The sequence below is a fragment of the Pseudophryne corroboree genome, chromosome 3 (assembly GCF_028390025.1).
Source record: "Pseudophryne corroboree isolate aPseCor3 chromosome 3, aPseCor3.hap2, whole genome shotgun sequence".
NCBI lineage: Eukaryota > Metazoa > Chordata > Amphibia > Anura > Myobatrachidae > Pseudophryne > Pseudophryne corroboree.
This window is the reverse complement of record NC_086446.1, coordinates 776203303-776229231: the sequence shown is the minus strand read 5'-3', so window position 1 is coordinate 776229231 and position 25929 is coordinate 776203303. Positions and strand designations below refer to the sequence as shown.

General features: G+C 48.1%; 1 protein-coding gene across 6 annotated transcripts in view; it reads right to left on the bottom strand.

The window, feature by feature from the left end:
• ABLIM1 (actin binding LIM protein 1) overlaps nucleotides 1–25929 on the bottom strand; it is a 235503-nt gene that overhangs the window by 114006 nt on the left and 95568 nt on the right. For all 6 annotated transcript variants that reach the window (XM_063962540.1, XM_063962538.1, XM_063962543.1 and 3 more), the window contains exon 6: nucleotides 4364–4451. In XM_063962540.1, the coding sequence (XP_063818610.1) occupies nucleotides 4364–4451 (88 nt within the window). The remainder of the gene's footprint in view (nucleotides 1–4363; nucleotides 4452–25929) is intronic.

Genomic DNA, 25929 nt, shown 5'->3' with positions numbered 1-25929 from the left:
ACATTAAAAACTCATGTCGACCTTTTTCCATGTCGACCTTGTTCCTGTCGACCTTTTGTCCATGTCGACCTAAGGTGTGTCGACCAATTGGCGTCGACCTAAGGTGTGTCGACCTTTTTGTTGTCGACCCTGAGTCCCAGACCCGACGGAGTGACCCTATAGCATACTGTATAGACTGTAGCTAAAGTAACACAATGCTTCTAAGAAGAGTGTGGAGCATTTACAAAAATAACTAACACAAAAATATAACAATATAATAAGTGCTAATAGTTTATTTTTTAGCAATTAAGTGAATGAACAGGAAATAAATCTAAATAAAATCAATATTTGGTATGAACATCCTTTGCCTTCAAAACTGCATTAATTCTTCTAGGTACACTTGCACAAAGTCACGGAATTTGTAGGATTATAGGGGGTCATTCCGACCTGTTCGCACGCAGCGGTTCTTCGCTGTGGTGCGAACGGGTCGGAAATGCGCATGCACGGCGGGCGCATTGCGCACGCGCGTCATTGCCTGGCGACAATCATCGCTGGGCAACGACGCCGTCAGCGACAAATGTGATCGCAGCGGCGATCGCAAGAAGATGGACAGGCGGGAGGCATTCCGGGGGTGGATACTCACCGTTTCCAGCCGTTTTTGGGGAGTGGTAAGAAGAACACAGGCGTGTCCAGGCGAACGGAGGGCGGATGTCTGACGTCAGGACCGGGACCTTCATCGCTGGATCCGTCTCACAGGGTAAGTAGCTGCTGGTCTACTATTGTTTTGAGTGAAACATTTTTAGCATAGCAGGGCTGCACAAGCGATCGCAGCCCTGCTATGCTAAAATACACTCCCCCATAGGCGGCGTCTATTTGGTCGTACGAGCAGCAAAAAGTTGCTACGTGCGATCAACTCGGAATGACCTCCATAATCAGGTGTATAATTACCAATCATACCAAACAGGTGATAATGATCATCATTTTCATATGTAGGTTAAAACACATTCATTAACTGAAACAGAAACAGCTTTGCAGGAGGCTTAAAACTGGGTGAGGAACAGCCAAACTCTGCTACAAAGGCGTGGAAGACAGTTTCATGTCACAGGTCATACACCATGGCAAGACAGAGCACAGCATCAAGACAGTAATGCATTAATGCTGTGTATTAATGACATTTAATACACAGCATACCAGCAAGTTATAGCAACGTTTCAGTGCAGACTGTAGCATTGGATAAAAGATACATAAAGTCACGGGGTGGTCAGATCACAGCGGAAATAGCGGAACCTTGCAGCTGCGTATCACATGGGAAAAGGAATGAATCCTAACAGACTCCTTTCCAGGCGAATTGCACAAATATTTATGCTCTCTCCATGAAATACAATCTCGCTAGTCACTGGAATTGATATCACTATTTAACTAAGTGTTAATACACTTCACACCACCAGGTGTTGTTCCTGTAATTCTATCTATGGGGCTTCACCGACAATATATTCCAGTACAAATAGTTTCCCGAGAAGAATGGGGCACTTTTCCCAGCCGAAAAAAACAAAGGGGAAAACGTATCAGCCGCAGAGAACTATAACCTGTGACATAAACTGGGAATGCCATGGCGTCATCAGGCGGTTTGAGCAGGGGAAACATTTTGGATAAAGATGATTTAAATCCCCGATAGATGAGGCCGAGTTGGCCGAGACTGAAACATTTATCACCCGAAGAAAAGCCAAACCCCGGCCAAGGTAAACATTGTTACTGACAGCCGAAGAATGCTCAGATCCCGCAGAATGGACAGCCCTAGGGGAAAGGAGAATAACGATAATAATTGGAGAGAGGAAAAGCAGGATGGAAGGAATAGTAGTCTTATTTCCTGGCTGCTTAATGACCGGTATTAATTATTTATTTATTACGTTTCTTAAATAGTGCAGCAAATTCCGTTGCGCTTTACAATCGAAAGCAACGATGATACAACTGGGTAATAACAGTCATAGAGGTAGGAAGGCCCTGCTCGCAAGCTTACAGTATTGCCATGCAGCTATTTCTGTATTATTAGGTGATTTTATGAAGAGAATAAAGGCGAAGGTGTGCAAACGCAGACCACTATTCCGCTCGGTGATCATGGGCCACTCCGAGAAGTGCGGTGTGCCATCTTTTTCTTCCAATTTTGTGTCTTTATTGCACCGCAGCGAAACAACGTCACGGTGCACCAGAGACGCCGGGCAGAGACTGTAACTGCGCAGGGATTGGTTTTAAACGCATACAACACTGCAAATGAAGCACAACGGAACTTGGTGTCAGAAAAATCCTCAGCCGCTCCATTGTAGCACTTCATATCCAGATTCAGACTCAGTCGCACACAGACGCACATCAGATTGATCAATGCAATATAGCAAAGTCGTTTTGTCGCTTCCAGTTATTATATATATGCAAATGGGACCTGGCATGACAAGAGGGGCTAGTTGTCGTGACTGGCACCACAGTATAAAAGGACACATCTGTAGATCCGTGGAATGGGCCCATATCAGTTGTGTTGAGGACTTGAACGGTGAAATAATAATGACGCATCGGACAAAACTTCAAAAGCATTGATGTGGAGAAAACCAAAAACACAACAACATAGGGCAGGGTGGCTGATCCGGTCATTCCTTACATATATTATACACAAAGTCATTAACTTCAAAAATAACTACAGCCATTCAAGGACTCCGCCAGTCATGAGATACTCCCCCACCGCCGGTCTGTGACAGTCATACTGTAGAAGTAATAGGAGTTACGGCCTCCAGCCATAGGGGCATTTGTCATGTACTAATTAGGGGGTGAGTGTCCCAAGCACAGACCCAGCAATTCCGCCTGCAGATAGGAGGGCGGCTACCTCCTATTCTGACATGTGCTGGGAGGTTGCTTGCTGCCTCCCCTGGTACGCTCGTGGGTGGGATAAATAATACATGGGCCTGACGGTTATGTTGGGACCCTATTTTCAGCGTTAGGATGCTGCAACCACCCATTTTGTGCCATCTCTTCTAGGCATGACCTATTCCACTCAGGGTAATCCCACACAGTGTGCCCAAGATGGCTGCCTCACCTGGTACCCTTTGTAGGTGGAATATAGAACTTGTGGAATTTATTTCTCAGAATGACTGCTCCAACCCTGCAACACTTCTTTTTATTTTTTTATTTCTGTGTGGATTTTCTACTTGCTGTAATACTAAATCCTTTGTCTATGTCTTTGATGGCTGTTAAGCACCTTGAGTCCTATGGGGGAAATAGTGCTATATAAATACAATTATTATTATTATCTGCTTATTATCTGCTTAATAAAAGCCTGCATATAGCAAATCCCCTTTAATTCAATTGTAGTCGGAACTACCGTCTTGTCGGAAAGACGGCAGTTTCCGACTTGTTTAGGCCTGAAACTGTTCCGACCTATTCAATTTGGCTGCCGTTTTTCCGACAAGTCGTCAATTCCGACTTGTCAGAAAACACGTGCATCGGCGGAATAGCCGCGGATCAACGTGTTTTGTCGGAATCGCGGCCAAATCCAACAGGTTTTAGCCCCGTTTCTGACAATGTGAACCCGACTTTAAAAAAAGTCGGATTGGCATTGTTGGGAACGGCCAAATCCCCTAATTGAATACTCAAATGTTGGATCCTTTCCGTCGGAAAAGATCCGACATCAATTGAATATACCCCTAAGTACTTCAAGATCCCCATTAAGGTAAAATCACCACAGGAACCCACAGCCACTTTCCCGGGGAGGGACAGCTTTTATGTGTAAAAAAAAAAAAAAAAAAAAAAAAAAGGGTGACAGTACCTACAGTATATCCACCAACATTTAGGGGGAGATGTACTAAGCAGTGAAAAGAGTGGAGAAGTTGCCCATGGCAACCAATCAGCTGCTCTGTATAATTTTATAGTATACAAATGAGAAATGTTACTGCAATGCTGATTGGTTGCCATGGACAACTTCCCAACTGGCTCACTTCTCCACTTTTTTCACTGCTTAGTACATTAGTAATTTAGGGAGTACCTCTCCTGGGATTAGAGATGTGACGTATTGTTATCCCTATCACATCACCACACCGATATCCCCTGATTCCGAACACCCTCCGCATCCCACCCTCTACCCCAGAGCTACGGTGGCTTCAGTGAAATTACAAGTCCCAGCATAGCTTGTTAGCCACGGCTAGCTAGGCCCAGGTTTTCCCAGGCTGCCTTACGCTGTCATTATACCCACCTTTTCTACTCTAATACCCCCTGAAACTCCACCTCGTGGCACCATAAACATTGCAGCAGGTCCACAGTTAGGGGAATGCGGCAGCAGTGGGGCCTGGATATCACTGTCCTTCTGTTACCAGGATGGGGCACGGGCCGGTTAGGGGGGTCTCACCTTGAAGGTACATTTCCTCTCCTTCGGTAAACATCTGGTGACATCTGCTGCATCGCGCACAGCTCGGATGGTAGTGCTTGTCCCCAGCCTGCGGACACAGAGACACAACACTCAGCACGTGGTACCCACACCAGACACAGGCCACACGTGGCATTAATAAGCATTCTTATCAGTATTGCCTTAGGATGATACTATTTGGTGTCTCGGTTACAATTCTGAGGGAAGTTTTTCATGGTGTCTAAAAGTTCCCTCCGGATTAGAAGCAATTGAGCAGAAAATCCAGAATAAAACGCTAAAGGGGAGATGTATCAAGAAATAAGTGGTATAGTTTCCCATAGCAACCGAGCAACGTCTAACCGTCGTTTTGCAGACTGGTGCTGGATAAAGGACAGTTAGATGCTTTTTGGCTGCTTTGGGCAGCTTCTTCACTATATCTGTCTCCGAGGCTTGGTACATCTCCCCTTATATAAGAAAGCGTTTAGAATGAATACATTGTGATATTACGGTCATATTTTATCTTACAGAATATTTGAAATAAATGATTATTTGACAATAGTGATGACGCTGTAATACTGTACGCAGGGCGAGGCCCTGTGACACATTGTTACTGCAGCCGTGCGGTAATTAATGAGGGATAATATGACTGGGGAAGTGGGGTCGTAGCTACTATCAGACAATGTAACAGGCCTATAGCTGCTCGGCTCAGATTGGAGGTAAATTGCTTCACACACCAAGGAACTTCCACCACAGGAACAAATCTGGATATCTGCGAGATGTACATCTGGCATGTAAGGGTTAATAGCGACTACAGACAATGATGTGAGAATATACGGGGGTCCGGGGGGGTTACGGCGCATACGGTAACAAAACACCAAAGTCCGACCCCCGCTCACTTTATGTATAAATAGGTTTACACACTTGGTGAATGAGGCCCAATGTGTGTGTGTGTGTGTGTGTGTGTGTGAGTGGCCGGTGTAATCTGAGCCTCTGCCTCCGGCCGTAGGGGGATATATCACAGAATAACCAGGGGTTGGGTATCCCGGAACATGGAGGGGACATAGGGGGTCATTCCGAGTTGTTCGCTCGCTAGCAGTTTTTAGCAGCCGTGCACACGCTATGCCGCCTCCCACTGGGAGTGTCTTTTAGATTAGCAGAAGTGCGAACGAAAGGATCGCAGAGCGGCGGCAAAGTTTTTTTGTGCAGTTTTAGAGTAGCTCAAAACCTACTCAGCGCTTGCGATCACTTCAGACTGTTCAGTTCCTGTTTTGACGTCATGAACACGCCATGCGTTCGCCCAGCCACGCCTGCATTTTTCCTGGCACGCCTGCGTTTTTTCGAACACTCCCTGAAAACGGACAGTTGACACCCAGAAACGCCCACTTCATGTTAATCACTCTGCGGCCAGCAGTGCGACTGAAAAGCTTCGCTAGACCTTGTGCGAGACTACATCGTTCGTTGTAATAGTACGTCGCGCGTGCGCATTGCGCCGCATACACATGCACAGAACTGCCTTTTTTTTGCCTCATCGCTGCACAACGAACGAATGCAGCTAGCGATCAACTCAGAATGACCATCATAGGCCACTGGACCTCTGCGCTCCTGCCTGTTGGAAGCAATGTGTGTGAGTGCACCTGGAACCGCAGGATGACACAGCGCATACACACAATGTGTCAGTAATTACCACATGAAACACACACCAGGTCTCCGCACTGCTGCGCGGTGTCTCCGGGGTTCTGGATTCACATCAAGTGCTCGCTACACGTAATCAGTCCGCACCTCATGTGCGCACGGCAAGGGGAATGGAGAGAGGGAAGATAACGCACTAATCCGTAACACCCTTCGCACTGCCGCTAACCTTTTCATTGCCGTAACACTAAACCCTGCTCAGTCTGCAGCCACAGGGAATTCAGGGAGTAATTCAGATCTCATCGCTGGGCTGCGTTTTTTGCACTGCTGCGATCAGATAGTCGCCACCTACAGGGGAGTGTATTTTAGCTGTGCAAGTGTGCGATCACATGTGTAGCAGAGCTGTACAAATTGATTGTGTGCAGTCTCTGCGCAGCCCAGGACTTACTCAGCCGCTGCGATCACATCAGGCTGTCCAGGACCGGATTTGACGCCAGGTACCCGCCCTGCAAACGCTTGGACACGCCTGCGTTTTTACAAACACTCCCTGAAAACGGTCAGCTGCCACCCACAAACGCCTTCTTCCTGTCCATCTCCGTGAACGCCCGTGCAAATGGATCCTTCGCACAAACCCGCCGCTGAACGGCGATCTTTGTACCCGTGCGACGCGCCTGCGCAGTGTGGTGAATACGCATGCGCAGTTTGTGTCTGATCGCCCGCTGTGCGAAAACGCAGCCTAGCGATCAGGTCTGAATCGACCCCTCATTTCACTACCTGTACGATGTGTATATGTGTTGTGGTCAAGAGATTAGAGTGCAAGCTCTGGTGGGCCAGGGACAAACACAGCATTTCAGGGGCTGGTGGTTGAAGAGAATGGTAATTTCTACAAACACTGGGACGTCTAATTAGAGCTTAGAACCTCCTCATAATAAAGACAGAGATGTTTTATGTAGCCCCCATTCCCCCCACCCATGGAAAAGCAAGGGGGGGGGGGTGATAACACTATAATAATTCAGGGGACACAATAGTTCCACTGAGACATGGAGACATATATAAATCACTGCCTGAACCCTGCCCTGGAGAGGGGTATTAGAGAGCACTGGGGTGAGACGCTTCCTGTCTCATTCCTCCAAGCTCCAACGCTCCGGAAGAAGAGAGCGCAAATTATTTATTCTCAGTAATTGCCGATGCCATGGGACAGGAGAGCAGGGTTGCACCACACAGCACATTCATCACGCTGGATAGGAGCAGTGTTTGATTGCAAGCTCTCCAGCCCACACAGGTTATCTTCAAGTTTGCACTGTGCTGTAAAATAGGAGCTAGAAGTTATCACTGTGTACAATTCCCAATACAGCATAGGGACATACGGTATTGGTTGCTCGACAGACTACAGCTCCCTCTAGTGACCAGATTATCATGAAGCGGCATTTTATGTTATGACAAGCTAGAATTCAGATATGGAATCTGCCTGGATTCACTCAGCAGCCACATGTGGTTCCTGGGAAGAGATTACAGGCGGCTGCAGGCGTGTAGCGCGTTCGCCGCGGAAATGATAGAGAAACACAATCCGCTCGGCCGAAATCAGAAACCAAAGAATTTCTCAGGTCCAGAGAGGAAGTTTATCCCAAAGTAAATAAACTAAATGACATCAGCTAATGGGAATGAAGAATTTAACTCCCTGCGTGCCACGGGCTGGAAATCAGGGTGTAGAACACAGACTATATAGGGTTATATATAACCAGATATTGGGACCCTCTAATAACTTGCGCAGCACGGTGAATTCAGGCTTCTGCGCCCATGCGGTACAGGTCATGTGCCCCATTACGGCCGATCTGTGGGCAGGACGCCACATCTTATATCTCACTGGGACAACTCCCACGTCACATATGGCCCACATTCAGTAATCAGAACTGTTGCACTGTTCTTCCATCAAATTGGGACAAATATCCTCATTCCTTATTGGTTGACGTCCACATAGCGGACCCACTTACCACCTTCTGTCACCTCTGTAGCGTTGTCCACACACCGCGTAAAATCAGGACACTTTCACGTGGGGTGTGTTTATTATTGCTCTGCGGTAATTATGGTTCTGTATCACTCTTACCGTACTGATACAGAAGGTTGTACTGTCGCTATTTACCAAGCTCGGTCCGCCCTAGCGGCCCAGGCGAGATCTGGCTAATGGGCCTAATTCAGAGTTGATCGCAGCAGAAAATTTGTTAGCAGTTGGGCAAAATATGTGCAGTGCAGGTGGGGCAGATGTAACACGTGCAGAGAGAGTTAGATTTGGGTGGGGTGTGTTCAAACTGAAATCTAAATTGCAGTCTAAAAATAAAGCAGCCAGTATTTACCCTGCACAGAAACAATATAACCCACCCAAATCTAACTCTCTCTGCACATGTTACATCTGCCCCCCCCCCTGCAGTGCACATGGGCCTTTATTCCGAGATGATCGCTCGCTAGCTACTTTTAGCAGCCGTGCAAACTCATAGTCACCGCCCACGGGGGAGTGTATTTTCGCTTTGCAGGAGTGTGAACGCCTGTGCAGCAGAGCGCCTGCAAACACATTTTGTGCAGAACAAGACCAGCCCTGTAGTTACTTATCCTGTGCGATGATTGCTGCGACGAGTGACACGGTAATGATGTCAGATACCCGCCCAGCAAACGCACGGCCACGCCTGCGTTTTTCCAAACACTCCCAGAAAACAGTTGACACCCAGAAACTCCCACTTCCTGTCAATCTCCTTGCGTCCGCCAGTGCAACTGAAAGCGTCGCTAGAACCTGTGCAAAACCACGATGCTCTTTGTACCCGTACACTGCGCGTGCGCATTGCGATGCATACGCATGCGCAATTTGCCGTTTTTTTAAATGATCGCTACGCAGCAAACAATGGCAGTTAGCGATCAACTCAGAATGAGGGCCATGGTTTTGCCCAACTGCTAACAAATTTGCTGCTGCGATCAACTCTGAATTACCCCCAATGTCCGAACATTACCTGGTGGAAATCCTGCGACGCCTCCCCCGGGGACCACATTGCCTAGTCCTGGAGGTTACATAAAGCTCACAAATTGCTTAATAAATTGCCATCAGCATAAAGGTCTATGTGGATGACGCTGAACTGCAGTAACCTCAGAGAAATCTCTGTTCCTGTGTTAACCCTTTGTTAATAGGAAAAAATCGGTAATAGACACAACTTCTTAAATATACCCCATTGTATGTGAAGTCTTGTCATTAATATAAATGATTAGTTACCAGCCCCCCAAAATGATGGAACAACATAAGAGTAATGTCAGCAACTGTCTGCATTAGAGCTCATACCCCGGGGTCCCCCTCCGCAGGAGAGAGGAAACCCCTCAATCAGTCCAAAATCTCTGCAAAATGTCCATATTTTCCAATGACGGCCGTGGACCGTTCCGTATGAAACAGAAAAGAGTCACCGCCAGCCGCTGACAAATCAGTCTATTTCTTTTCATCATACAAAATGACACGCAAATCTTACTGCAAAGTCCTCATTTGGGGATGAAACGGGGGAACCGTGTTATTATAATGTTCTATGATGATGATTTGGACTAAACAATGGGGGTCATTCCGAGTTGTTCGCTCGTTATTTTTTTCTCGCAACGGAGCGATTAGTCGCTAATGCGCATGCGCAATGTCCGCAGTGCGACTGCGCCAAGTAAATTTGCTATGCAGTTAGGAATTTTACTCACGGCATTACGAGGTTTTTTCTTCGTTCTGGTGATCGTAATGTGATTGACAGGAAGTGGGTGTTTCTGGGCGGAAACTGACCGTTTTATGAGAGTGTGTGAAAAAAACGCTACCGTTTCTGGGAAAAACGTGGGAGTGGCTGGAGAAACGGGGGAGTGTCTGGGCGAACGCTGGGTGTGTTTGTGACGTCAAACCAGGAACGACAAGCACTGAACTGATCGCACTGGCAGAGTAAGTCTCGAGCTACTCAGAAACTGCACAGAGAAGTCTTTTCGCAATATTGCGAATCTTTCGTTCGCAATTTTGATAAGCTAAGATTCACTCCCAGTAGGCGGCGGCTTAGCGTGTGCAAAGCTGCTAAAAGCAGCTTGCGAGCGAACAACTCGGAATGACCCCCAATATACAAATCCCAGCCACTAGCTCTGCCCCATAATCGGCCCAAGATCAGACTACTACAAGTGTCTCCCTTACTTCTTATTACATGAAATCATTTGTCATTAACATAATAATAATTATTATTATTATTATTATCCTTTATTTATATGGCGCCACAAGGGTTCCGCAGCGCCCAATTACAGAGTACATAAATAATCAAACAGGAAAACAGCAACTTACAGTTGATGACAGTATAGGGCAAGTACAGGGTAAATAAACATAGTTACATCAGCAGATGACACTGGAATAAGTATCAGGTGGCAGAAGACTGCTGGATGTGGTGCAGTTGAAGATTATTAAAGTAAGAAAAGGATAAGCACATGAGGGAAGAGGGCCCTGCTCGTGAGAGCTTACATTCTAAAGGGGAGGGGTAGACAGACAGGGGTGACACAGATGGGGTACATAGAGAGCGTAGAACAGAGGGTTAGGATGAGATTTGGCTGGGTTTGGTGAAGAAGTGGGTCTTGAGAGCCCGTTTGAAATTTTGTAGAGAGATGGAGAGTCTGAGGGGGAGAGGTAGGGAATTCCAGAGAAGTGGTGCAGCACGTGAAAAATCTTGGAGGTAGGAGTGGGAGGAGGTAATCCGTAGGCAGGAGAGTCGGCGTGCATTAGCAGAGCGAAGAGGACGGGTGGCAGTGTAAAGGGAGATAAGGTCAGAGATGTAGATGGGAGAGGAGTGGGTGAGGGCTTTGTAAGCAATTCTCTTTACTGTTCATTTAAATCAAAACCCTAACTGTAAATCCATTCTCTATAGCTCAGTTCAAAAAGTATATATACATATGTGTCCTCGTGGCTGTCCCTACACTGCTAGGATACACTCACCCACTTTAATGTGCAACACTTGTACATCTGCCTTTTGGCTAAGATCAAGTGTAGTACCTGCTTGAGGGAAACACTTGGTGGAGTACCTGTTCTTACACTAGGAGCGTGAGAGGTTCCTAGATGTGGAATAGAGAAACACCTTGTGGAGTACAATGCCGGGGTGTGGCAAGGCCTCTGGTCGAGAGTGGAGAAAAGCCGGGCTTAGTATCTGCTACCTTCGTGGGGGTTTGGGGCAGGGACGGATCTAAACTTTTCTTTAGGGGGGGGGCGGTTTACTGTTTAATCTTGACTCCTCCCTCTACAGTCCCAACTCCTCCTATCTGCAATCCTAACTCCTCCTCTCTCAATTCTGACTGAACTTTTTGAGTGAGACTGAGATAGAGCTTTGTGATTGTTCTATGTACATGTGACTGTGCTGTGGGGTAATTGTATTTATTAGCCCTAGTACCCACACACCAGCAATTGAGGGGCAAATGCTCTGTAACCCTTGCTCTCCTGGCTCCTCTGTGCTGCTCTGGTATAAACTGCAGCACATCGTTCTGCCTCAGGCTCTCCCCGGAGAGCTCTCTTCTGCTCAAAAGTGGGCGTGGCTATGACTGTATTAGGGGGGCGGTCGCCCCCTTCGCGCCCCCCCCCCCCCCCCCCTAAATCCGGCCCTGGTTTGGGGAAGCCCCTATGTGGAGCGGGAACGGCCTGGTCTAGTATCTACACTCGTACTGGGGGTTGACCCTGACACAGAGCGGGTATGAAGCTTGGTCTGGCTGAGAGGTTGGGAGCTGCTCGAAGCTCGAGGTGATATGTGCCCCTGGGGTGCCTGAATTTGCACTGGTGGTATCTGGACGCCTTTGCACTTTGACGGCACGAGCACCATCACTTCCCAACTTCTGATGCACTTTTTCCTTTGCCCTGGCCTTTTGGCTAGGGCAAGGATAATTTTTTATCCCCCACCCCGGCCTTTCGGCTGGGGCTTATTTATTTATTTATACACTAGCACTTATTTATGTTTTGTAAGTCACGTTCACGGTTTTTTGTTGGGGTTTAGGTGGGACCCTTATGGGCCACCCTCTCCCCTAGTTGCTGAGGCCCTCTCCTTTTGGGGAGGGCCAGAAGCTGATTTTGATCCCCAGGGGGAAGCTTCGGCCAACCTTGGGGATATACGAGGGTCCTTCTGCGCCTCGGCAAGGAGGGACCCACAGACCCTTTTCCCCTCAGTAGGCCTTTTAGCTCTGAGGGGTTGGGGAGTAACGGGGCCCTTCTCCTTTTGGAGAGGGTCCAAGATCCTATGCCCCCAGCACGTTTGGCACAGACACTGGGTGATGAAGCCACGCACCTCGAGCGAAAAAAAAAGAAAACTTGTACATCTGCGTGTGACTGAGTCTGATTCTGTGTAAGGGGTCCGATGCAGCTGCCGCAGCTTTTCCTCGCGCCGAGTTCTGCATCTGCCACTTTGTACGAGTGTAAAACTAATTCCTGAGCGTTAAAGTCGTAGCCCGGCGTCTCTAGTGCATCGTGAGTGGGGTTTCGCTGCGCTAGCGGTGCAAAATGGAAAGGTGACGACAGTACGCTTCTCCTTTCAGAGCGGCGCAGTCGCGTCGGGTGCCCTGCGCCCTATGGTGCATGACGACACATCTGTAGTAATGATAGCATTACTGCCTCATGAGATAATTCCCAGTCATAGATGATGTAGGTGTGGAGTTTGTATATTTTCTCCCTGTGGTTGGGTGGGTTGCCTCTGGGTGCTCTGGGTAATAGACTACTGACAAAATTTGGGAGGGGGCACTTGGGATATTGTGTGAGCGCAGAAAAAGAGGGGGCGTGTAGTCCTGACACACCCATATTGTGAATCATGTGGGGTCATAGCAGCAGGTCATGCTCATCACTTTGGGGCAGATGTATTAACCTGGAGAAGGCATAAGGAAGTGATAAACCAGTGATATGTGTAAGGTGATAAACACACCAGCCAATCAGCACCAATATGTAAATTAACAGTTCGGATCTGATTGGCTGGTGCCTTTATCACCTTGCACATATCACTGGTTTATCACTTCCTTATGCTTTCTCCAGGTTAATACATCTGCCCCATTGTTTTATGCTGGTGTGAATGTCCTGCAACCTCCCCTCCCCCCCCATACACACACGCAGTACACTATGGCCCGCAGGGTGGGACAATCCCACCAAAAGCAGGATGGTTGAGAGGTATGGTGTCTATGTGTCCTCCTGGTAGGGAATATAGGGCCTAAGTCAGACTGGATCGCCGCAGCCTGAATCCCTTTGTGGAGTGCGCACCCCGTGAAGCCCAGTGAGGCTTTCAGCATCTCAGGGCTGCGATCGCCTCTGCCTGATTGACAGGCAGAGGCGGTCTCGGGGCGGGAGGGGGCGTGCCAATGGCGTTAGAACACCGTTGGCAGGGCGCAGCCTGGACAACGCAGGCGTGTCAAAACCATTGGGGGGGGGGGGGCGCCGCGGCGGTTGCGTAACATCACACGCAGCCGCTGCGACCTGGGACGCGGTGAGTAGCGGCCTACCAGCGCGCAGGAGCTGAGCAGATAGGGAGCTACTCAGCGGATGCAAAAGCATTGCTGCTGTGCAATGTTTTTGTACCTGTGCGCGGGAGGGGGGGGGGGGAGAGGAGGGAAGGGCCTGACATGCGGGGTGGACTAGCCCTGTGCTGGGCGTCCTCCCGCATGTCAGAGAAACTGATCACAGACGTGACGCTAAATTTACCACATCTACGATCAGATCTGAATTAGGCCCTTAGAGAGTAAGTTCCACTGGTACAGGGGCTGATGTGACTGATATACTCTCTGTAATGTGTGTGTACACGGTACATGTGATAGGGAATAGGAGTGCAAGCTCACTGGGGCAGGGGCTGATGTGACTGATATACTCTCTGTAATGTGTGTGTACAGGGTACATGTGATAGGGAATAGGAGTGCAAGCTCACTGGTGCAGGGGCTGATGTGACTGATATACTCTCTGTAATGTGTGTGTACAGGGTACATGTCATAGGGAATAGGAGTGTAAGCTCACTGGGGCAGGGGCTGATGTGACTGATATACTCTCTGTAATGTGTGTGTACAGGGTACATGTGATAGGGAATAGGAGTGTAAGCTCACTGGGGCAGGGGCTGATGTGACTGATATACTCTCTGTAATGTGTGTGTACACGGTACATGTGATAGGGAATAGGAGTGTAAGCTCACTGGGGCAGGGGCTGATGTGACTGATATACTCTCTGTAATGTGTGTGTACAGGGTACATGTGATAGGGAATAGGAGTGCAAGCTCACTGGGGCAGGGGCTGATGTGACTGATATACTCTCTGTAATGTGTGTGTACACGGTACATGTGATAGGGAATAGGAGTGTAAGCTCACTGGGGCAGGGCTGATGTGACTGATATACTCTCTGTAATGTGTGTGTACAGGGTACATGTGATAGGGAATAGGAGTGCAAGCTCACTGGGGCAGGGGCTGATGTGACTGATATACTCTCTGTAATGTGTGTGTACAGGGTACATGTGATAGGGAATAGGAGTGCAAGCTCACTGGGGCAGGGGCTGATGTGACTGATATACTCTCTGTAATGTGTGTGTACAGGGTACATGTGATAGGGAATAGGAGTGCAAGCTCACTTGGGCAGGGGCTGATGTGACTGATATACTCTCTGTAATGTGTGTGTACAGGGTACATGTGATAGGGAATAGGAGTGCAAGCTCACTGGGGCAGGGGCTGATGTGACTGATATACTCTCTGTAATGTGTGTGTACAGGGTACATGTGATAGGGAATAGGAGTGCAAGCTCACTGGGGCAGGGGCTGATGTGACTGATATACTCTCTGTAATGTGTGTGTACAGGGTACATGTGATAGGGAATAGGAGTGCAAGCTCACTGGGGCAGGGGCTGATGTGACTGATATACTCTCTGTAATGTGTGTGTACAGGGTACATGTGATAGGGAATAGGAGTGCAAGCTCACTGGGGCAGGGCTGATGTGACTGATATACTCTCTGTAATGTGTGTGTACAGGGTACATGTGATAGGGAATAGGAGTGCAAGCTCACTGGGGCAGGGGCTGATGTGACTGATATACTCTCTGTAATGTGTGTGTACAGGGTACATGTGATAGGAATAGGAGTGCAAGCTCACTGGGGCAGGGCTGATGTGACTGATATACTCTCTGTAATGTGTGTGTACAGGGTACATGTGATAGGGAATAGGAGTGCAAGCTCACTGGGGCAGGGCTGATGTGACTGATATACTCTCTGTAATGTGTGTGTACAGGTACATGTGATAGGGAATAGAGTGTAAGCTCACTGGGGCAGGGGCTGATGTGACTGATATACTCTCTGTAATGTGTGTGTACAGGGTACATGTGATAGGGAATAGGAGTGTAAGCTCACTGGGGCAGGGCTGATGTGACTGATATACTCTCTGTAATGTGTGTGTACAGGGTACATGTGATAGGGAATAGGAATGTAAGCTCACTGGGGCAGGGGCTGATGTGACTGATATACTCTCTGTAATGTGTGTGTACAGGGTACATGTGATAGGGAATAGGAGTGTAAGCTCACTGGGGCAGGGGCTGATGTGACTGATATACTCTCTGTAATGTGTGTGTACAGGGTACATGTGATAGGGAATAGGAGTGTAAGCTCACTGGGGCAGGGGCTGATGTGACTGATATACTCTCTGTAATGTGTGTGTACAGGGTACATGTGATAGGGAATAGGAGTGTAAGCTCACTGGGGCAGGGGCTGATGTGACTGATATACTCTCTGTAATGTGTGTGTACAGGGTACATGTGATAGGGAATAGGAGTGTAAGCTCACTGGGGCAGGGCTGATGTGACTGATATACTCTCTGTAATGTGTGTGTACAGGGTACATGTGATAGGGAATAGGAGTGTAAGCTCACTGGGGCAGGGGCTGATGTGACTGATATACTCTCTGTAATGTGTGTGTACAGGGTACATGTGATAGGGAATAGGAGTGTAAGCTCACTGGGCAGGGGCTGATGTGACTGATATACTCTCTGTAATGTGTGTGTACAGGGTACATGTGATAGGGAATAGGAGTGTAAGCTCACTGGGGCAGGGGCTGATGTGACTGATATACTCTCTGTAATGTGTGTGTACAGGGTACATGTGATAGGGAATAGGAGTGTAAGCTCACTGGGGCAGGGGCTGATGTGACTGATATACTCTCTGTAATGTGTGTGTACAGGTACATGTGATAGGGAATAGGAGTGTAAGCTCACTGGGGCAGGGGCTGATGTGACTGATATACTCTCTGTAATGTGTGTGTACAGGGTACATGTGATAGGGAATAGGAGTGCAAGCTCACTGGGGCAGGGGCTGATGTGACTGATATACTCTCTGTAATGTGTGTGTACACGGTACATGTGATAGGGAATAGGAGTGTAAGCTCACTGGGGCAGGGGCTGATGTGACTGATATACTCTCTGTAATGTGTGTGTACAGGGTACATGTGATAGGGAATAGGAGTGCAAGCTCACTGGGGCAGGGGCTGATGTGACTGATATACTCTCTGTAATGTGTGTGTACAGGGTACATGTGATAGGGAATAGGAGTGCAAGCTCACTGGGGCAGGGGCTGATGTGACTGATATACTCTCTGTAATGTGTGTGTACAGGGTACATGTGATAGGGAATAGGAGTGTCAAGCTCACTGGGGCAGGGGCTGATGTGACTGATATACTCTCTGTAATGTGTGTGTACAGGGTACATGTGATAGGGAATAGGAGTGCAAGCTCACTGGGGCAGGGCTGATGTGACTGATATACTCTCTGTAATGTGTGTGTACAGGGTACATGTCATAGGGAATAGGAGTGCAAGCTCACTGGGGCAGGGGCTGATGTGACTGATATACTCTCTGTAATGTGTGTGTACAGGGTACATGTGATAGGGAATAGGAGTGCAAGCTCACTGGGGCAGGGGCTGATGTGACTGATATACTCTCTGTAATGTGTGTGTACAGGGTACATGTGATAGGGAATAGGAGTGCAAGCTCACTGGGGCAGGGGCTGATGTGACTGATATACTCTCTGTAATGTGTGTGTACAGGGTTACATGTGATAGGGAATAGGAGTGTAAGCTCACTGGGCAGGGGCTGATGTGACTGATATACTCTCTGTAATGTGTGTGTACAGGGTACATGTGATAGGGAATAGGAGTGTAAGCTCACTGGGGCAGGGGCTGATGTGACTGATATACTCTCTGTAATGTGTTGTGTACAGGGTACATGTGATAGGGAATAGGAGTGCAAGCTCACTGGGGCAGGGGCTGATGTGACTGATATACTCTCTGTAATGTGTGTGTACACGGTACATGTGATAGGGAATAGGAGTGTAAGCTCACTGGGGCAGGGGCTGATGTGACTGATATACTCTCTGTAATGTGTGTGTACAGGGTACATGTGATAGGGAATAGGAGTGTAAGCTCACTGGGGCAGGGGCTGATGTGACTGATATACTCTCTGTAATGTGTGTGTACAGGGTACATGTGATAGGGAATAGGAGTGTAAGCTCACTGGGGCAGGGGCTGATGTGACTGATATACTCTCTGTAATGTGTGTGTACAGGGTACATGTGATAGGGAATAGGAGTGCAAGCTCACTGGGGCAGGGCTGATGTGACTGATATACTCTCTGTAATGTGTGTGTACAGGGTACATGTGATAGGGAATAGGAGTGTAAGCTCACTGGGGCAGGGGCTGATGTGACTGATATACTCTCTGTAATGTGTGTGTACAGGGTACATGTGATAGGGAATAGGAGTGTAAGCTCACTGGGGCAGGGGCTGATGTGACTGATATACTCTCTGTAATGTGTGTGTACAGGGTACATGTGATAGGGAATAGGAATGTAAGCTCACTGGGGCAGGGGCTGATGTGACTGATATACTCTCTGTAATGTGTGTGTACAGGGTACATGTGATAGGGAATAGGAGTGCAAGCTCACTGGGGCAGGGCTGATGTGACTGATATACTCTCTGTAATGTGTGTGTACAGGGTACATGTGATAGGGAATAGGAGTGTAAGCTCACTGGGGCAGGGGCTGATGTGACTGATATACTCTCTGTAATGTGTGTGTACAGGGTACATGTGATAGGGAATAGGAGTGTAAGCTCACTGGGGCAGGGGCTGATGTGACTGATATACTCTCTGTAATGTGTGTGTACAGGGTACATGTGATAGGGAATAGGAGTGTAAGCTCACTGGGGCAGGGGCTGATGTGACTGATATACTCTCTGTAATGTGTGTGTACAGGGTACATGTGATAGGGAATAGGAATGTAAGCTCACTGGGGCAGGGGCTGATGTGACTGATATACTCTCTGTAATGTGTGTGTACAGGGTACATGTGATAGGGAATAGGAGTGCAAGCTCACTGGGGCAGGGGCTGATGTTGACTGATATACTCTCTGTAATGTGTGTGTACAGGGTACATGTGATAGGGAATAGGAGTGTAAGCTCACTGGGGCAGGGGCTGATGTGACTGATATACTCTCTGTAATGTGTGTGTACAGGGTACATGTGATAGGGAATAGGAGTGTAAGCTCACTGGGGCAGGGGCTGATGTGACTGATATACTCTCTGTAATGTGTGTGTACACGGTACATGTGATAGGGAATAGGAGTGCAAGCTCACTGGGGCAGGGGCTGATGTGACTGATATACTCTCTGTAATGTGTGTGTACAGGGTACATGTGATAGGGAATAGGAGTGCAAGCTCACTGGGGCAGGGGCTGATGTGACTGATATACTCTCTGTAATGTGTGTGTACAGGGTACATGTGATAGGGAATAGGAGTGCAAGCTCACTGGGGCAGGGGCTGATGTGACTGATATACTCTCTGTAATGTGTGTGTACAGGGTACATGTGATAGGGAATAGGAGTGCAAGCTCACTGGGGCAGGGGCTGATGTGACTGATATACTCTCTGTAATGTGTGTGTACAGGGTACATGTGATAGGGAATAGGAGTGCAAGCTCACTGGGGCAGGGGCTGATGTGACTGATATACTCTCTGTAATGTGTGTGTACAGGGTACATGTGATAGGGAATAGGAGTGCAAGCTCACTGGGGCAGGGGCTGATGTGACTGATATACTCTCTGTAATGTGTGTGTACAGGGTACATGTGATAGGGAATAGGAGTGCAAGCTCACTGGGGCAGGGGCTGATGTGACTGATATACTCTCTGTAATGTGTGTGTACAGGGTACATGTGATAGGGATTAGGAGTGCAAGCTCACTGGGGCAGGGGCTGATGTGACTGATATACTCTCTGTAATGTGTGTGTACAGGGTACATGTGATAGGGAATAGGAGTGCAAGCTCACTGGGGCAGGGGCTGATGTGACTGATATACTCTCTGTAATGTGTGTGTACAGGGTACATGTGATAGGGAATAGGAGTGCAAGCTCACTGGGGCAGGGGCTGATGTGACTGATATACTCTCTGTAATGTGTGTGTACAGGGTACATGTGATAGGGAATAGGAGTGCAAGCTCACTGGGGCAGGGGCTGATTGTGACTGATATACTCTCTGTAATGTGTGTGTACAGGGTACATGTGATAGGGAATAGGAGTGCAAGCTCACTGGGCAGGGGCTGATGTGACTGATATACTCTCTGTAATGTGTGTGTACAGGGTACATGTGACAGGGAATAGGAGTGCAAGCTCACTGGGCAGGGGCTGATTGTGACTGATATACTCTCTGTAATGTGTGTGTACAAGGTACATGTGATAGGGAATAGGAGTGCAAGCTCACTGGTGCAGGGGCTGATGTGACTGATATACTCTCTGTAATGTGTGTGTACAGGGTACATGTGATAGGGAATAGGAGTGCAAGCTCACTGGTGCAGGGCTGATGTGACTGATATACTCTCTGTAATGTGTGTGTACAGGGTACATGTGATAGGGAATAGGAGTGCAAGCTCACTGGTGGCAGGGGCTGATGTGACTGATATACTCTCTGTAATGTGTGTGTACACGGTACATGTGATAGGGAATAGGAGTGCAAGCTCACTGGGGGCAGGGGCTGATGTGACTGATATACTCTCTGTAATGTGTGTGTACACGGTACATGTGATAGGGAATAGGAGTGCAAGCTCACTGGGGCAGGGCTGATGTGACTGATATACTCTCTGTAATGTGTGTGTACACGGTACATGTGATAGGGAATAGGAGTGCAAGCTCACTGGGGCAGGGGCTGATGTGACTGATATACTCTCTGTAATGTGTGTGTACACGGTACATGTGATAGGGAATAGGAGTGCAAGCTCACTGGGGCAGGGGCTGATGTGACTGATATACTCTCTGTAATGTGTGTGTACAGGGTACATGTGATAGGGAATAGGAGTGCAAGCTCACTGGGGCAGGGGCTGATGTGACTGATATACTCTCTGTAATGTGTGTGTACAGGGTACATGTGATAGGGAATAGGAGTGTAAGCTCACTGGGGCAGGGGCTGATGTGACTGATATACTCTCTGTAATGTGTGGTGTACAGGGTACATGTGATAGGGAATAGGAGTGCAAGCTCACTGGGGCAGGGTCTGATGTGACTGATATACTCTCTGTAATGTGTGTGTACAGGGTACATGTGATAGGGAATAGGAGTGCAAGCTCACTGGGGCAGGGGCTGATGTGACTGATATACTCTCTGTAATGTGTGTGTACACGGTACATGTGATAGGAATAGGAGTGCAAGCTCACTGGGGCAGGGCTGATGTGACTGATATACTCTCTGTAATGTGTGTGTACAGGGTACATGTGATAGGGAATAGGAGTGCAAGCTCACTGGGGCAGGGGCTGATGTGACTGATATACTCTCTGTAATGTGTGTGTACAGGGTACATGTGATAGGGAATAGGAGTGCAAGCTCACTGGGGCAGGGGCTTGATGTGACTGATATACTCTCTGTAATGTGTGTGTACAGGGTACATGTGATAGGGAATAGGAGTGCAAGCTCACTGGGGCAGGGGCTGATGTGACTGATATACTCTCTGTAATGTGTGTGTACAGGGTACATGTGATAGGGAATAGGAGTGCAAGCTCACTGGGGCAGGGGCTGATGTGACTGATATACTCTCTGTAATGTGTGTGTACAGGGTACATGTGATAGGGAATAGGAGTGCAAGCTCACTGGGGCAGGGGCTGATGTGACTGATATACTCTCTGTAATGTGTGTGTACAGGGTACATGTGATAGGGAATAGGAGTGCAAGCTCACTGGGGCAGGGGCTGATGTGACTGATATACTCTCTGTAATGTGTGTGTACAGGGTACATGTGATAGGGAATAGGAGTGCAAGCTCACTGGGGCAGGGGCTGATGTGACTGATATACTCTCTGTAATGTGTGTGTACAGGGTACATGTGATAGGGAATAGGAGTGCAAGCTCACTGGGGCAGGGGCTGATGTGACTGATATACTCTCTGTAATGTGTGTGTACAGGGTACATGTGACAGGGAATAGGAGTGCAAGCTCACTGGGGCAGGGGCTGATGTGACTGATATACTCTCTGTAATGTGTGTGTACAGGGTACATGTGATAGGGAATAGGAGTGCAAGCTCACTGGGGCAGGGGCTGATGTGACTGATATACTCTCTGTAATGTGTGTGTACAGGGTACATGTGATAGGGAATAGGAGTGCAAGCTCACTGGGGCAGGGGCTGATGTGACTGATATACTCTCTGTAATGTGTGTGTACAGGGTACATATGACAGGGAATAGGAGTGCAAGCTCACTGGTGCAGGGGCTGATGTGACTGATATACTCTCTGTAATGTGTGTGTACACGGTACATGTGATAGGGAATAAGAGTGCAAGCTCACTGGTGCAGGGGCTGATTGTGACTGATATACTCTCTGTAATGTGTGTGTACAGGGTACATGTGATAGGGAATAGGAATGTAAGCTCACTGGTGCAGGGGCTGATGTGACTGATATACTCTCTGTAATGTGTGTGTACAGGGTACATGTGATAGGGAATAGGAGTGCAAGCTCACTGGTGCAGGGGCTGATGTGACTGATATACTCTCTGTAATGTGTGTGTACACGGTACATGTGATAGGGAATAGGAGTGCAAGCTCACTGGGGCAGGGGCTGATGTGACTGATATACTCTCTGTAATGTGTGTGTACACGGTACATGTGATAGGGAATAGGAGTGCAAGCTCACTGGGGCAGGGGCTGATGTGACTGATATACTCTCTGTAATGTGTGTGTACACGGTACATGTGATAGGGAATAGGAGTGCAAGCTCACTGGGGCAGGGGCTGATGTGACTGATATACTCTCTGTAATGTGTGTGTACACGGTACATGTGATAGGGAATAGGAGTGCAAGCTCACTGGGGCAGGGGCTGATGTGACTGATATACTCTCTGTAATGTGTGTGTACAGGGTACATGTGATAGGGAATAGGAGTGCAAGCTCACTGGGCAGGGGCTGATGTGACTGATATACTCTCTGTAATGTGTGTGTACAGGGTACATGTGATAGGGAATAGGAGTGCAAGCTCACTGGGGCAGGGGCTGATGTGACTGATATACTCTCTGTAATGTGTGTGTACAGGGTACATGTGATAGGGAATAGGAGTGCAAGCTCACTGGGGCAGGGGCTGATGTGACTGATATACTCTCTGTAATGTGTGTGTACAGGGTACATGTGATAGGGAATAGGAGTGCAAGCTCACTGGGGCAGGGGCTGATGTGACTGATATACTCTCTGTAATGTGTGTGTACAGGGTACATATGACAGGGAATAGGAGTGCAAGCTCACTGGGGCAGGGGCTGATGTGACTGATATACTCTCTGTAATGTGTGTGTACAGGGTACATGTGATAGGGAATAGGAGTGCAAGCTCACTGGGGCAGGGGCTGATGTGACTGATATACTCTCTGTAATGTGTGTGTACAGGGTACATATGACAGGGAATAGGAGTGCAAGCTCACTGGGGCAGGGGCTGATGTGACTGATATACTCTCTGTAATGTGTGTGTACAGGGTACATATGACAGGGAATAGGAGTGCAAGCTCACTGGGGCAGGGGCTGATGTGACTGATATACTCTCTGTAATGTGTGTGTACAGGGTACATGTGATAGGGAATAGGAATGTAAGCTCACTGGTGCAGGGGCTGATGTGACTGATATACTCTCTGTAATGTGTGTGTACACGGTACATGTGATAGGGAATAAGAGTGCAAGCTCACTGGTGCAGGGGCTGATGTGACTGATATACTCTCTGTAATGTGTGTGTACAGGGTACATGTGATAGGGAATAGGAATGTAAGCTCACTGGTGCAGGGGCTGATGTGACTGATATACTCTCTGTAATGTGTGTGTACAGGGTACATGTGATAGGGAATAGGAGTGCAAGCTCACTGGTGCAGGGGCTGATGTGACTGATATACTCTCTGTAATGTGTGTGTACACGGTACATGTGATAGGGAATAGGAGTGCAAGCTCACTGGGGCAGGGGCTGATGTGACTGATATACTCTCTGTAATGTGTGTGTACACGGTACATGTGATAGGGAATAGGAGTGCAAGCTCACTGGGGCAGGGGCTGATGTGACTGATATACTCTCTGTAATGTGTGTGTACACGGTACATGTGATAGGGAATAGGAGTGCAAGCTCACTGGGGCAGGGGCTGATGTGACTGATATACTCTCTGTAATGTGTGTGTACACGGTACATGTGATAGGGAATAGGAGTGCAAGCTCACTGGGGCAGGGGCTGATGTGACTGATATACTCTCTGTAATGTGTGTGTACACGGTACATGTGATAGGGAATAGGAGTGCAAGCTCACTGGGGCAGGGGCTGATGTGACTGATATACTCTCTGTAATGTGTGTGTACAGGGTACATGTGATAGGGAATAGGAATGTAAGCTCACTGGGGCAGGGGCTGATGTGACTGATATACTCTCTGTAATGTGTGTGTACAGGGTACATGTGATAGGGAATAGGAGTGCAAGCTCACTGGGGCAGGGGCTGATGTGACTGATATACTCTCTGTAATGTGTGTGTACAGGGTACATGTCATAGGGAATAGGAATGTAAGCTCACTGGGGCAGGGGCTGATGTGACTGATATACTCTCTGTAATGTGTGTGTACAGGGTACATGTGATAGGGAATAGGAGTGCAAGCTCACTGGGGCAGGGGCTGATGTGACTGATATACTCTCTGTAATGTGTGTGTACAGGGTACATATGACAGGGAATAGGAGTGCAAGCTCACTGGGGCAGGGGCTGATGTGACTGATATACTCTCTGTAATGTGTGTGTACAGGGTACATGTGATAGGGAATAGGAGTGCAAGCTCACTGGGGCAGGGGCTGATGTGACTGATATACTCTCTGTAATGTGTGTGTACAGGGTACATATGACAGGGAATAGGAGTGCAAGCTCACTGGGGCAGGGGCTGATGTGACTGATATACTCTCTGTAATGTGTGTGTACAGGGTACATATGACAGGGAATAGGAGTGCAAGCTCACTGGGGCAGGGGCTGATGTGACTGATATACTCTCTGTAATGTGTGTGTACAGGGTACATGTGATAGGGAATAGGAATGTAAGCTCACTGGTGCAGGGGCTGATGTGACTGATATACTCTCTGTAATGTGTGTGTACACGGTACATGTGATAGGGAATAAGAGTGCAAGCTCACTGGTGCAGGGGCTGATGTGACTGATTATACTCTCTGTAATGTGTGTGTACAGGGTACATGTGATAGGGAATAGGAATGTAAGCTCACTGGTGCAGGGGCTGATGTGACTGATATACTCTCTGTAATGTGTGTGTACAGGGTACATGTGATAGGGAATAGGAGTGCAAGCTCACTGGTGCAGGGGCTGATGTGACTGATATACTCTCTGTAATGTGTGTGTACAGGGTACATGTGATAGGGAATAGGAGTGCAAGCTCACTGGGGCAGGGGCTGATGTGACTGATATACTCTCTGTAATGTGTGTGTACACGGTACATGTGATAGGGAATAGGAGTGCAAGCTCACTGGGGCAGGGGCTGATGTGACTGATATACTCTCTGTAATGTGTGTGTACAGGGTACATGTGATAGGGAATAGGAGTGCAAGCTCACTGGGGCAGGGGCTGATGTGACTGATATACTCTCTGTAATGTGTGTGTACACGGTACATGTGATAGGGAATAGGAGTGCAAGCTCACTGGGGCAGGGGCTGATGTGACTGATATACTCTCTGTAATGTGTGTGTACACGGTACATGTGATAGGGAATAGGAGTGCAAGCTCACTGGGGCAGGGGCTGATGTGACTGATATACTCTCTGTAATGTGTGTGTACACGGGTACATGTGATAGGGAATAGGAGTGCAAGCTCACTGGTGCAGGGCTGATGTGACTGATATACTCTCTGTAATGTGTGTGTACAGGGTACATGTGATAGGGAATAGGAGTGCAAGCTCACTGGGGCAGGGGCTGATGTGACTGATATACTCTCTGTAATGTGTGTGTACAGGGTACATGTGATAGGGAATAGGAATGTAAGCTCACTGGTGCAGGGGCTGATGTGACTGATATACTCTCTGTAATGTGTGTGTACACGGTACATGTGATAGGGAATAGAGTGCAAGCTCACTGGGGCAGGGGCTGATGTGACTGATATACTCTCTGTAATGTGTGTGTACAGGGTACATGTGATAGGGAATAGGAATGTAAGCTCACTGGTGCAGGGGCTGATGTGACTGATATACTCTCTGTAATGTGTGTGTACAGGGTACATGTGATAGGGAATAGGAGTGCAAGCTCACTGGTGCAGGGGCTGATGTGACTGATATACTCTCTGTAATGTGTGTGTACAGGGTACATGTGATAGGGAATAGGAGTGCAAGCTCACTGGGGCAGGGGCTGATGTGACTGATATACTCTCTGTAATGTGTGTGTACACGGTACATGTGATAGGGAATAGGAGTGCAAGCTCACA